The following is a 13,896-nucleotide window of genomic DNA, read 5'->3' as shown; positions in this document are numbered from 1 at the left end:
GGTGCAGGGTCATACATTGAGCAGCAAGATTCTAGACCCCAGAAGACATTTCAAAATCTTGTTCTTCAATGTGTTATAAATGGACATTTGTCTACACGAGACTGTATTTTAACAATTTCTATGCCCCTTTTCTGCAGATTTTAACCATTGTTTATGAGAGGAAATTGTAAAAAGCAGATGGCTCATTCAGGCATGTGGATGAGACAATGCAAGTTCCATTGAGGATGGAGTCATCTCAGAGAGCATCTTCTTCTCTAAGGACCCAACTCAAGGCCATGCATGAGATCTCTGTCCCGTTCTATTTGGGATAGAGGGTGGGAAACAGGTGAGTGACTTCAGTTTAGTCAGTTCAGCTCTCATCTGTTGACCCTTTCTGCTCTACCCATTTATTTTATATAATAAATAAAATAAAGTATAATTTCCTCTGCAAGTATAATTTCCGCTTTGTTCAATTTGGTGCTAAATGTTTCAGTGCTGGAATGATTCACAGAACCACCAAGAGTTTGCCCCAATTTGGGAGAACAGAAGCAGTGAGCACAGGTCAGAGAGCCAGGAATGCTGGATTATGTTCTTAGCTCAGCCAGTTAATAGTCTTGAGATTGGGGAAGAGTCACTTGAACTTTCAGGATGCTTTCCCATATTTAAGATAAGGATAGAGATGCTAAATAAGATTGGGTAGTTGCTAGGTTGGTTCATTCACTCACTTGTTCATTAGTTCATTCATTCATTCATTCATTCACTAAATGGTTATTGAGTTTCCACTCTGCCCCAGGCACTAAGGTAAGGGCCAGACAAATGCCTGGCTTCTAAACTGTGCTTCACAGAATGATAAACAGTTTGGTCAAGTGAACAGAGCTGGCATCTGGGAGTCAGTAATTCTGAATTCTAGACTTATCTTTACAGATCTATTGCTCTAGAGTCATCTGTTCTGTGTCTCAGCTTTCCCAGCTATCAGATGGGGACAGAAACAGCTCCCTCACTTCCCAAGATTTATAAAGACAAAATAAGATACAGAACCTAAAAGCTTCTACAGGTTCAACACCACTGGAGGCCATGATTCAAAAACTGAGATAAAGGATTTCATTTGTGTGGAATCTGTCAGTTTAGGATGAGCTGCTATGTTTGTTTTCTTGAATCCTTTTGCTTTTTGTGGAATTCTCAAAAATTTTTTAAATATTGTGGGAGTTGCTGGTGTAAGGGAAATGTAAGAATTCACATTCTGGAATCAGGTAGATCTGAGTTTGAATTTCATCTCCGTCTTTTGTGGCTGTGTGTCTCAAGCAAGTTCCTTAACCACTGTGGACTTCACTTTCCTCCTTGGTAAAATGGAGAGCAAAGCAGTAGAAAAAGTGACTGCAGGGATTAAATTAGATAATACACTCTGAGCACAGTCACTGGCATATAGTAGGTTCTCAATATATAGTAGAACTTATATTTGGCTCCACTTTTTGCTGACAACTTTTATCAAAACAACTGGGTCGTCCTTTGGAGGAACTAGGAGGGCAAGAGAGAAGGACAGGGATGGGACGATATCTTGGGGGAGGCAGAATATTACTTTCTCTGATTCCTTAATGAGTATTATGTTTTAATAGCTAGGAGGGAGAGGAGGTGGTTCTATTTTTGTCTTAGCTCAATTCCTGGTTCCTGTTCAAAATCCCTGGGAAACTTGTCTAACTGTGAACAGGGGGAGTTGGAGACGTCAGTGATTTTTTTTTTTTGCGGTAAGCGGGCCTCTCACTGTTGTGGCCTCTCCCGTTGCGGAGCACAGGCTCTGGACGTGCAGGCTCAGTGGCCATGGCTCACGGGCCTAGCCACTCCACTGCATGTGGGATCTTCCCAGACCGGGGCACGAACCCATATCCCCTGCATCAGCAGGCGGATTCTCAACCACTGCGCCACCAGGGAAGCCCGTCAGTGATTTTTCAAAAAAATATTTATTTATTTACTTATTTTGCCGCACTGGGTCTTAGTTGCGGTGTGTGGGATCTGTGTTGCAGCACGCGGGCTTGGGCTCTTCGTTGTGGCACATGGGCTTCTTTCTAGTTGCAGCACTCAGGCTCTCTAGTTGTGGTGTGTGGGCTCCAGAGTGCGTAGGCATGGTAGCTGCAGCACGTGGGCTTAGTTGCCCTGTGGCATGAGGCATCTTAGTTCCCCAACCAGCGATTGAACCCGCGTCCTCTTCATTGGAAGGCAGATTCTTAACCACTGGACCACCAGGGAAGTCCCTGATATTTTTTTCATTTCTTTCTTTTTACTTTTAATTTCTCTATTCTTATTTTCTTTCTTGCTGATGATCTAAGACCATGTTTATAGAACATTTTAAAGTCTTTTGTCATCCTGAAATGCTTTTCCCAAAGTCCAATACACCTGAGCTAAAAGTAGGCCAGTCCAGACACTCTCTTAACTGAGAGAGTTCCAAAAGATGCCTACAACTGTCTACCTGAAAACAACTGCTCAGCCTGAATTTTCCACCTTTAGTACAAAGTCTGGCATAACAAAGACATAGCTTTAGAATGCTTATTTTCTTCTTGTGGCCAACGTTTCGAAAGATAAGTTGGAATGAAAAGAAAAGATGCTGAAACACCCATAAATGTTGGGGAGCCCTCAGTAACCACCAGTGCATGAAAGCTCTGTGTGGGGCTTTTGGATCAGCCTGCCCTAGGGCAGTGTGGCTTTTCCTGGCTTTGTCCCATAGCCCAACGCATTAACGTGTAGAGCTCATTTCCTGCAGTTATTATTAGCAGAGTTAACTTTTTTGTCTGGAATCAAATAGTATTCCTGACTCTCCCTCTAGAATTCATTGTCCCCTCCTCTATGCTCCTGAGGCAGGTGTGGCCTTGAATTTGGAGAGCTATTTTCATATCTGTTTTTCTACATGATATCAATATTGATCTTCCACCTCCAGCGTCAGGCGTTCCATAAATATTTGCTGAAATGCATCCATCAAAAGAGCCAGTTCCCAGCCTGGGGCTGGGAACCAAGTGCTATGTGATTTCTAATCTTTTTATGTGTGTATGGTATTCAGCTTTTCTGAACTTTATCTACTGATCTCTGTGTAACTTTACATTGTCCTTGATACACTGATGATGGCTTCTATTAAAAACCAAGCTTCCATGCCTTCCACTCTGTTACACCGTAAAGTCCATGAGGGATGGCACAAAGTCCTATATATTCCACTGAAAGTGTGATTGTTTGCTTCAGGGAAACTTCACAAGTTGAGTAACCTTTCCTGTCTTTGAGACTGAATTTCAATAAGCATTCAGCTCAATTCAAATTATATGGCACTGATGGACTTTGGGATCATGGGCAAGATCCTGGTATTTCAATGCTCAGATTTTCCAAATGATTTCTGCCCTTGATGAATATTTAATGCTGATTCTCTTTAAAGAGAATTTCCTTCTTGATTGAAAGCAGAATATCATGTGACTGGCCAATGCCCTAGACATAAGGGATGTTTGACCATCAATATAATATAACCCAGGAGGATGTAAGAGCAATCAATCTAGTCTAATAATGCCTTGCTCATAATTTCCTAAGGATGGAAAGTCTAATAGCCTCCTCTCATTTATTAGAGGTAGGAGACAGCATCCATCTGTTTCACCCCCTGTTCTAAGATGCAACTTCATGCTTGATCGAGAAACACTTTAGGAAAAACAAAAATGTAATATTTGAGAATCCTACTTCAATTAATAGAGCTTTTGAGATTTTTTTTTCCAGAATAAATTAGAGCAGACACTCCTTTTCCAAGACTGGCCAACATTGCCTGCAATTTAAGAAGACACAGAAAAAGAAGTCTCTGTGGCCCAAAGACTCTGATGGGGGAGGGGCTAGTTGGGAAAAGTGTGTTGGATTCATTCCTCCATCACTTTATGTGTTCTAGGCAGTTTCAACATTGCACAGGTGGGCAAACTGGTGATAGATTTTGTAGTTTAGAAATTCCCTTCACATGAGCACACACACAAATGAAAATGAAATATGAGCTTGGAGGCCATGGTTGAAGGTCATAAACACGAATCAAGATAATGATGTCAGCTGACTTCTGGGCTCCCTTCCTTCCTGTCACGGTGAGAGCTCATGTGTGGATGTTACTCAGATTTGTTCCTTTTACTTGTTCTCATGACAAGATGAGGGGCAACATGTGGATTCTGAAAGCCTCACTGACACTAGTAGATTTAGAATATCTGCCTCCTTTTTGGTCCTCAAGTACTTCTGCGTGAGTGGTGTTCCCAGGACAGCACAAAGAAAACATTTCTCTTCATTAAGGGAGGGAAGGTTGCTTTCCTGTGCTGCCGAGGGCCCCTTGCTGGCCCACCTCCTGTGGGGGCCAATTTGTGCTACACTGCAGGCTCAAACTGCCATTTTTCATGATAATAGATCTCCTTCAGTGGACCCCCTACCCTTCCCAGGAGTCCTCTGAGCTCTTGGTTGCCGCCCTCTCCTCCCCCTCCTGTGGCAATTCACATTTAGCTATATTCCATTCTTAGCTGAGAAGCTGAAGCTGCAGAAGTACGGGAAAATGTTGGCTTCCATAGTGTGAGAGGAGGCTGCCCTTGCTTTTAGCCTTATATAATTGACCTTTTTCTCCTTTCACATCATTGCAAAAGCAATTTACAGTAGCATGAGGCAAGTAGGCTCATTTGATCATTCTGCTAGAAAACCCCCAAGATCTCTAAAGATGATAACCACACATGAATTTATACATTGATAAGCATTTTCAAAGCGTAGATAAAACAGCATCTCACTGAATAAAAACGATTAGACTTGTTTTATTCAGTTAAGATAAATATAGCTCATCCCACTCTTTTTCCACTTCATCTCTCCCAACGGACAAGTTCAATTAATCCATTTATTCTTCCTGGTTGACTGCCGCTCTCCCAAATTGGAATAAATGAGGTTTATTGCAAATGCCCTTTTGATTCCATTATTGCTGTCTGCCCTATTTCACCCATTTAAAAATAGTCACGGATTCATTAACCGTGCCTTGCAAATGGATGTTAAATCCAGAGTCAGGAATATAAAAGAGCTTCTATATTTACATGACTAGACCTGATGTTTCCCTTTATTAAAAGATTTTCCTATTATTTCATGAATTTTAGTGCCTGACTATATATGTAACAATTTCTGAAGATTATGCCTCTATGGGTACATCTTTTTTAAAGTGATATATGTGGCTAAATTTAAAACAGTAGGCCAAGATTACATGTAATTTAGAGGCATCAAAATCAGTACAAATGAGGATTTTATGTAGGTAATTCTTTCATATATAAAAAATCGCTCTGATTTGTTTTTGTGATTTCTTGGGAGCATTTATTTACTTGGAAATACCACCCTCCTCTGCTTCCCAGACTAGGAAGATAGGCTGGGCTGGAGGGAGAGTGAATACTTTGATGGCTACCTGGAAACTTAAATATAGCATCTCTCTCATTATGTGGCCTTCTGGTAGCTACATTCGCACTGGAATCAATGGGACGGTGGTCTAGGGAAAGGCAAAGGGTCTAGGCAAAGAATATGTCAGCCAAAGGGATTAGTTCATCTTAAAATATAGTCACTGCTTACCTCTTCAACCAGTTGTAGCATACGACGGGTGCTTTCCAGCGACTAAGATAAAAAACATAAATATTATGAGTGCAGGATCCAGAGTTCTTGGAATATCAGAAAAACTTTCTTCACTTGGGAAACATAAAGGGTTGTTATCACATGTTCTTTGAAGTTTGTAACTGAACCACAATTTCAATCTCTTTCCTATCGGGCTTTCTACATAATAAGATTCCCTAAAGCAATTACATTAAAGCTGATTGTCATAAAATCAAAACCAGACGAAGTTGATTTTGATATCAAAGACAAAGCTTGAAAAGGTAATTTTGCATGTGCAGGAGGCATGAAAAATTATCTCAAATACTCAGAGGACTAATTTGGCCTCCCTGGACCAGGAATATTGAAATTTAAAGGCAAATATCATTTGTCATGAATTGAGATGAATCTAACATCGATTTTCTTATAAAGCTCCTAGAAACACAATTGGAAGTTCTTATCACTGCAAATTAAGTTGTTGCCCTAGGGTGGAAAAAAAATCAAGCGTGTTTGAAATAACTAGTCTATAGGAGACAGCTATAATAATTATCTTCATCCTTAGATAAGAAAAAATGAATTCAGCGCTGGCTCTTGGCATGTATTGTATCTGTAGTGTGAGGACACAGTGGGGTCACTTTTTTCTAAGTTACATTTAAATTACTAGAATTCAGCAACCAGTGTGATTTCTTAAAAGCTGTGCTTTTCAATGACAAACTTATTTTGGACAAGAGTTTGCAGGAACATGAAGCATGTTCACTTTCCTGGAAGCACTGTCAGCAGGCTGCTTTTTGAAATAGAATGGCTGTAAGCAGAGGTATGCTGGTAAATGTTAACAATGGGCTCTCCAGAAAAAAGATGTGTTTGTGTGTCTATGTGTGTGTATTATTTTAATGATATAAAGGATGACTACCATAAAATTTATAAATAATAATAAAATATGCACCACTTTATTGCAAATTCTGTATAGCCAATTGATTTTCACAGAAAGCTTTTGTTGATTTTTGCTGAACTCTTGTGTCCACAGCTAAGCACGCATAAAACAAGTGCAGCTCTGTCATGAACGCTGGTTGATATTTTCATTTACTTGAGTGAATAAAAGGCAATTGAAAGAATGAAGACATGTTTTGGAACTTTATTCATTTGTCAATGATGCAAGTGGCTTCTCTGCTGAAGAGAATCATTGTTTTCAAATACTGGAAGATTTTCTCAATTCTTTTTTGTGTTGCTTATAGTGTAATGGCTGCGGATGTTCATACTTAAGTTTAATCTGCATTATTAATATTTTTCCACTTTCTTAAGTCTAGAGGATCAACAAAACAATAGTTCAAGCCCTGATTTGTAGTGTTTGCAGATTCGTGGTGTAAATACTTTTTCCCTCTCTGATTTCTAACTACACCATGGTGTCACTGAAGGTGAACTTGGGAAGGTTCACAGTAACACACCACTAGACGGTATCCTCACACTACAGATACAATACATGCCAACAACTTTGAAAGCATAGATAGTAGTAAAATCATTAGGACGTGATGAGATCTGAGTATTTATTACCTTTGATTTTAATATGATCTATTTAATTGTCAGTTTATATAATTCAATTTTAATACCACCTTGCAAAGTTCTGGACAATGTAACAACCAGCTCTCAGAATTGAGCCAACTCTGGCACAACACTGGCTGTAAGACACCCAAAGACAGTGCTTTTCTTAGAGGATCTTGACTTCTCTAGATTTCTAGGAGTTGGAAGTTTGGGCTCAGTCACTGATCTGCATGCAAGTTTTATAACCAACCCATTCCTGTGTGCAGAGCCCTTAGATATATAGGAAATCAAAGTAATACTCCTCCTGTTTTTTTTTTCTTTTTTTCTGAGACATGAGAAGAAGCCCTTTTCCCACCTCAACCTGAATAAGACAAACTATGCAGCTCTCCATCTTTTGCTCCCTTCCCAGGTCTCCATCCCTCACCTCATCAGCCAGCTGGTCAGCCCTTCGCTGCATCTCCTCCAGCTCATTGCGCATGTCCGCGTCTTCAGCCATGGTAGGGGTGGGGGTTGGCGGGGTGCCTGGGCTGGGGCGTCAGTGATGGGTTTGGCCACGGAACCTGGAAAGAAGCAGATTTGAACATGTGAGAGCTTATATGTGTACAGGCAGGTGTGCTCAGCTAGGGGGAAGGTCTCAACGGTCCATACTCTGTCTCCGTGACTCATCTTCTGAGCTGGAAGCCATACCCAGACAGGAGTCCACAGAATTATGCTCTTTCTCCAAAAGCCACCATGAATACCTATTTGCCTACTTTACAGTGGAGATGGATACCTGTCTGCCTATGAAATAATTTTTAAGACACACACCACTCAAGTTTGAAATGTCAGTAGGGAAGGATGTGGTTCCAGGTTAGAATACCTTTAACCTCCCACTTATTTATTTCTATTTTATTTTTTAACAGCTTTATTGAGGTATAATTGGCATACAATAAATCCCATATCTTTGAAGTATACAATGAGAAGTTTTGACAGATGCATCCTCCCAGGAAACCATGACCACAATTAAGAAAATAAACATATCCATCATCCCCAGAATTTTCCTCATGCCTTTTATAATCCTACCCACCCACCCATCCCATCTCACTGTAGCCCGGTGCCAAGACAGCTGCTTATCTGCTTTCTGCCACTATAAATTAGTTTGCATTTCCTAGAATTTTATATAAATGGAAAGATACACTATGGATTATTTTTTTCTGGCTTCTTTCACTTAGCATAATCATTTTGAGATTCCTTCACGTTGTAGCATGTACTAATAGTGCATTCCTTCTTGCTGTTGAGTAGTATTCCATTGTATTTAGGGGCATTTAAAAGCAAAAGACAGAAAATCTTTCATCTCTTTCCGTTGTTATCAGAGGTTGCCAAGAGGGCTTATGTGGGTGTGCATAGGAATTTTTCTAAAGAATGGGTCCTTGGTCCTGAAATGTGACCTGTGCATTTTTCTGGCTGCTCTCTTGAAATCCTGTTTGGTGCAAATTACAGATAACCAGACTAGGTTCCCTCCAGAGCCAATCAGCCCCTTTCTTTTCCTACCCACCTCCTCCATTCTGGCCACCAGAATATGTACTCATGATATGATGTAAAGTTTTAAATGCTTTGCATTTTACTTAAACACAAGTCTTCATTTTAGAAATTAGGGATCTAGGAAACAGAATTTGGAAGGAATTTATACCAAGTCATTCCTAAACCTTGAGATGAGCAGAAACAAAATTCCTATATTCCTCTGAGTGACTGGGATCTGCCCTCCAGGATAAAATGGTGGACCAGAAATGCTGAGTAGATTGTGGGTCATAGCTTTGATATCAAGAAGACCTAGTTGGACTGCTGGTTCTGGCACTCAGTTGCTGGGTGACTCTGGACAAGTTTATCGCTGTCTCTGAGCCCCAGCTTTCTCAACAGCGTAAATAATACCAGACTCATTGGCTTGTTGAGGGGCATATATTATAGAAAGTTCTGATCAATCTTGTTTGTCAGGATGTGGGAGCTTAATATTCAGAAAGCTTGCTCATTCAGGATAAGCCTGTACCCTTTGCTAAGAGTGAAACAAATCCGGTGTTTGTTAATTAGCTTTCATTTACTGATGGCTGGGCAAGAGGCATGTTGCTGCAGTGCTGATCACCCATGGAAGCCTGAAAACAGGGAAAGCAGCCGAGTGCCTGAATCTCCAGTCTCCAAGCAGCACCTCTCAAAGGATTTCCAGGTGGAGACAAACAAGAGTACCTTCTCACCCTGTTCTCCATCTTCGTATTTTGCTGCTGGGTTCCTTGGCAGAACTTCTTCCTTCAGTCTAAGCCAGCAAGTGACCTTTCTTTTTAATAGGCCAGTTTGTTAGAAGATAGAGGTCTTTGTGCTTTCAGACCTGTAGTGCTGTTGCTATTTCCCACTTCTCTACATCTGTTTGCAGATGGATGTGCCCTTTCTCTCTCTCTCTGTTACACACACACACACACACACGTACACACACACACAGGTCTCATGTGTTTCCTTGGCAATCTCCTCTCAAACTTGCTATTCTCATCACCTGAAGAACAGCTGTAGGGCCCCCTATGTTCAAGCTGATGTTCACCTATAAGGATCTGGTTGATGGGCAGTTGGTGCAGTGACAGTGAAGTCATGGGGTAGACACCTTGTTTTCATCACTTTCACGGCTCCCCCGGGGAGCTCCCACCCCTTGTCCTGCTCTAAAGGGTAGGGGTATGTCTGTGATTGGAAGGGCAGAACAAGGAATATGACAAACCTCAAATGCATGGCATTTCAAAGCTGAAAAAGTAATGTCCACTCTCCTAAGAAGAATGGGGGGAGCAAAAGCATGGAATGCACCTTGAAATCTTCTGTTGGGATGTTTATTGCTGGTGTTAGATAAACTGCCCCTACAAGCTCCAAACCCATGCATATTAGAATGCTGAGACAGCACTTGAAGAAGCATACTGATGGTGATTAACAGTAATTTCAGTGGCTGAAAGTGAAATGGCATTTATTATCTAGGTGACATGCAACACTTCACTTACATTAGCACATAACCTCCATCCTGTGTGTTGCCTGAGCTGGTAGTGTGGCCCCAGCCAGCAAAACCTGATTGTTAAGTGAGGAAATTAGAAGCAGAACAACTCAAATCTATTCCCTGGGGCTCTGATGTAAGACTATCTCCCAGTCCATTAAGGGCCCAACAGTATCTATTAATTAGCTCAAATCACCAGTGTTTAGCAAAGTATCTGGCCCCTAGTAGGTGTTCAATTCATGGGAATTGACTTGTTGAATGAATGAATGGACTGTTCTGACAGCCCTAGGTAGCATCCGATGTTTCCAAGACAGTAGTTTTCCAGGTGTGGTCCATGGCAGTGCTTCTAAAACCTCAATGGCTTCAGAATCACCAGAAATCTTGTTGAAACAAATTGCTAGGTCTCACTCTCAGAGATTCTGAGTCAGTTGGTCTGAGATGGGGTCCGAGATTCCGCGTTTCCAATGAGCCCCAAGGCGATGCTGATGTTGTTGGTCCACAGACCATAATTTGAGTAGCACTATCTATAGAATGCTCCCCTGGAATGTTAATAAGTGTCACCAGGTGAGGTAGGGCAAGGTCCTGTAGTTATTAGGTTGGGGGAAACAGTGGGCTCAATAAGGGCTGCAGGGAATTATGGCCAAATCCAGATCATTTCCTGTTTTTGTACTGGCTGTGAGCAAAGACGGCTTTTACGTTTGAAGATGGTTAAAAAGACTCAAAAGAAGAAAAAATACTTTGTACATGTGAAAAGTGTATAAAATTCAAGTGTCAGGGTCCATAAGTGAAGCTTTATTGAAGCACTCCCACACGCATTCACTTCCTTATTATCCGTGGTCCTTTGAGGTCACAATGGGAGAGCTGAGCGGTTGCTCTTTGAGGGCCACGTGGCCCTCAAAGCTGAAAATATTTACCCTCTGGTCCTGAACAGTTGCTGATCCCTGGGCTACATAAAGTTAAACAGAAATTCTTAAAGCATTTCCTGTCCACAGGGCACCGTATATTTGCTATAGACAGATACAGGGTGTGGTGTGTTTTTCTGTCTGTAGTGGTTTGTAGAATTTCCTTTGCCTGGAGTTTCCAGTGATGGGGTTTGTGTTTCCTGGACCATACTTTAAAACAAGAAATGATGCATGGAGTACAATATAAAAGTGAATTTGCCTTTGATGGACAGAGTTTTAGGACTACAAGTCAGATTTAATCCATGTGATTAATCTGGGATGACCGTACAGCCCTCATAAAGATGCCTAATTTTCATGACCAGCTGGCCAAGGTTCCTAGACTCAGCATCAGCACCGGGCCGTTTGCATCAGAGACAGAGACATCTGAGGATGTGTCGCTGTCGAGGTATGCGGTACAAAATGGGTTGTCTGCAGTTATCCCTTGATGGCAGGTGTAAATTGTAAAGCTCTCATTCTCATTCTGCATCCAAGTCTATTTGAGACCCACATTGGACACACAGCAGACAGGCTCCAGAGAAAACCCTTTCTCCCACATCAAGGGGCTTACTTATTTACATGAATTAGCCTAAGACTGCTTTCTCATGTAGAATCTGGACTCACATATGGGGTTAGGGCTCAGGAACAGAAGGTGAGTGTGCGTATTTAAGTGTGCGCCTTTGATATATGAGGTTGACAGAGACATGGATGACTATTATGCTGGGGACATCGGCTGTTAGTTCAAGTGCCATAGGGCAGGAATGTCATGGAAAAAGTGTAAGCAGAGTACGCCCTGAGCTAACATCTATTTCTCTCCCTGTTTCACACTTTAATTAAAAGAACAAACCTATATACATCAATACCCATTGGCTGAATTATCATAGAAAGCTGAAACCTACATCTTCGTGTCTCCCCACACTGCTAATCATTTGAACAAGGCTTCTGTAGGATAGATCTCTCTTCCTGTAGACCCTGCCTGCTTTCTGGTGGAGATATGCTTTCAAATTCAACAGAAGTTTATTAAAGACTCACTATGTTCAAAAAGCCCAAAGAAGAACACAGGGACTTTATAAACCAAGTCTGACAAGTCTCCTTAATTATTAATACAATCACACTAACACTTAATGAGGGCTACTCTTCGTAGGGCACTGTTTTCAATGTTTTCACATAATAACTAATGTAAACCTTAAATGACATGTGGTATGCAACCTGTTAGTATCCCTACTTTGTAGATCAGGACACAGGCTTAGAGGTAACTCTCTACTGACACACAGATAAATTTCAGATCATGAGTTTGGGTCATTTTCAAAAACATATTTTCAAAGCATATTTATTCTCAAAGCAAGTTGTGTGGATATTTTGTCTTTTAATTAAAAACTAGAAGTGATTTTATTTTTAGTTTCATTTATATACCGGAAAATAATGTAGTGGTCTGACAGGTACATCTTTTTTTTAATTGAAGTATAGTTTATTTACAATGTTTCAAGTGTATAGCAAAGTGATTCAGAACATATATATATATATATATACATATATTCTTTTTCAGATTCATTTCCATTATAGGCTATTACAAGATATTGAATATAATTCCCTGTACTACACAGTGGGTCCTTGTTGCTTATCTACCTTATATATAGTAGCGTGTAACTGTTAATCACAAATTCCTAATTTATCCCTCACCCCCCTTCCCCTTTGGTAACCATAAGTTTGTTTTCTATGTCTGTGAGTCTATTTCTGTTTTGTAAATAAGTTCATTTGTATTATTTTTTTAAGATCCCACATATAAGTGATATCATAGGATATTTGTCTTTCTCTGCCTGACATTTCACTTAGTATAATAATCTCTAGGTCCATTCATGTTACTGCAAATGGCATTATTTCATTCTTTTTTATGGCTGAGTAATATTCCACTGTGTGTGTGTGTGTGTGTGTGTGTGTGTATACACACCACATCTTTATCCATTCAGCTGATGATGGACATTTAGGCTGCTTTCATGTCTTGGCTATTATAAATAGTGCTGCTATGAATGTTGGGGTGCAGGTATCTTTTTGAATTAGAGTTTGTGTCTTTTCTGGATATATGCCCAGGAGTGGGATTGCTGGATCATATGATAACTGTTTTTATTTTTTAAGGAACCTGACAAGTACATCTCAAGTATATCCCAACATTTGATATTATTTATCATCCCTATTTATGTTGTTAATTTCCAATTCTTTTTTTCCCTTGCATTTATTCTTACTTTATTTCTCTTTTCTTCCTAAGATGTGTTATCATATTGTTCCTTTTCTATCTTCTGGAATTGACAAAAGATTCATTTTACATTTTTTCTTATTTTTGGTACAGTATACTACTTACTGCTCTAAATTGTCCTCTGTGTGTTACTGTGGCCCTATCCTACATGTTTAGGCATATAGAATGGTCTTTGTTATTTATTTCTAAGTAGTTTTAGATTTCAGCTTTAATTTCTTCTATAACTCAGGAGTTATTTGAAAATATGATTTTAAAATTTAAATAAGGGTTTTTTTTTGGTAATTTCTAATTTTATTTTCATTATGGTCAGTGAAGGGGACCCACATGATTTTTGCTTTTTAAAATCTGGTGAGATTTCCTTTGCACCTTAATGTATGACCAATTTCTGAGAATGTCTGTGTTTGAAAAGACATTCTATTCCATATTTGACTCTGTCTAGCTACCTACCTACATCAAATCGAGCTGAAAAGGAAGGTGTGTTATTTAAACTCTCCGAAATCCTTACTCAACCTGATCTATTGATTTCTGTGTATTCAAATTCTCCATGGGAACTATAGTTTTATCGATTTCATCTTATATTTCAGCCCATTTTTTGTTTTTCTATT

General features: G+C 40.1%; 1 protein-coding gene across 3 annotated transcripts in view; it reads right to left on the bottom strand.

Moving 5' to 3' along the window:
• Positions 1-13,896, bottom strand: part of SNAP25 (synaptosome associated protein 25) — an 81,658-nt gene that overhangs the window by 21,470 nt on the left and 46,292 nt on the right. For 2 of the 3 annotated variants that reach the window (XM_082645014.1, XM_082645015.1), the window contains exons 2-3: positions 7,532-7,667; positions 5,557-5,598 (exon numbers count right to left, since the gene is read on the bottom strand). In XM_082645014.1, coding sequence (XP_082501140.1) covers positions 5,557-5,598; positions 7,532-7,603 — 114 coding nt within the window. In that variant the 5' untranslated portion in view covers positions 7,604-7,667. Of the gene's footprint in view, positions 1-5,556; positions 5,599-7,531; positions 7,668-13,896 lie in introns of those variants that run through there. The other variant, XM_082645016.1, reaches the window with a different exon arrangement.

Source organism: Mesoplodon mirus, assembly GCF_964341445.2.
Source record: "Mesoplodon mirus genome assembly, chromosome: 15".
NCBI classification, from domain to species: domain Eukaryota; kingdom Metazoa; phylum Chordata; class Mammalia; order Artiodactyla; family Ziphiidae; genus Mesoplodon; species Mesoplodon mirus.
Note: the sequence above shows the minus strand (reverse complement) of the source record. Positions and strands in the feature narration are given on the sequence as shown.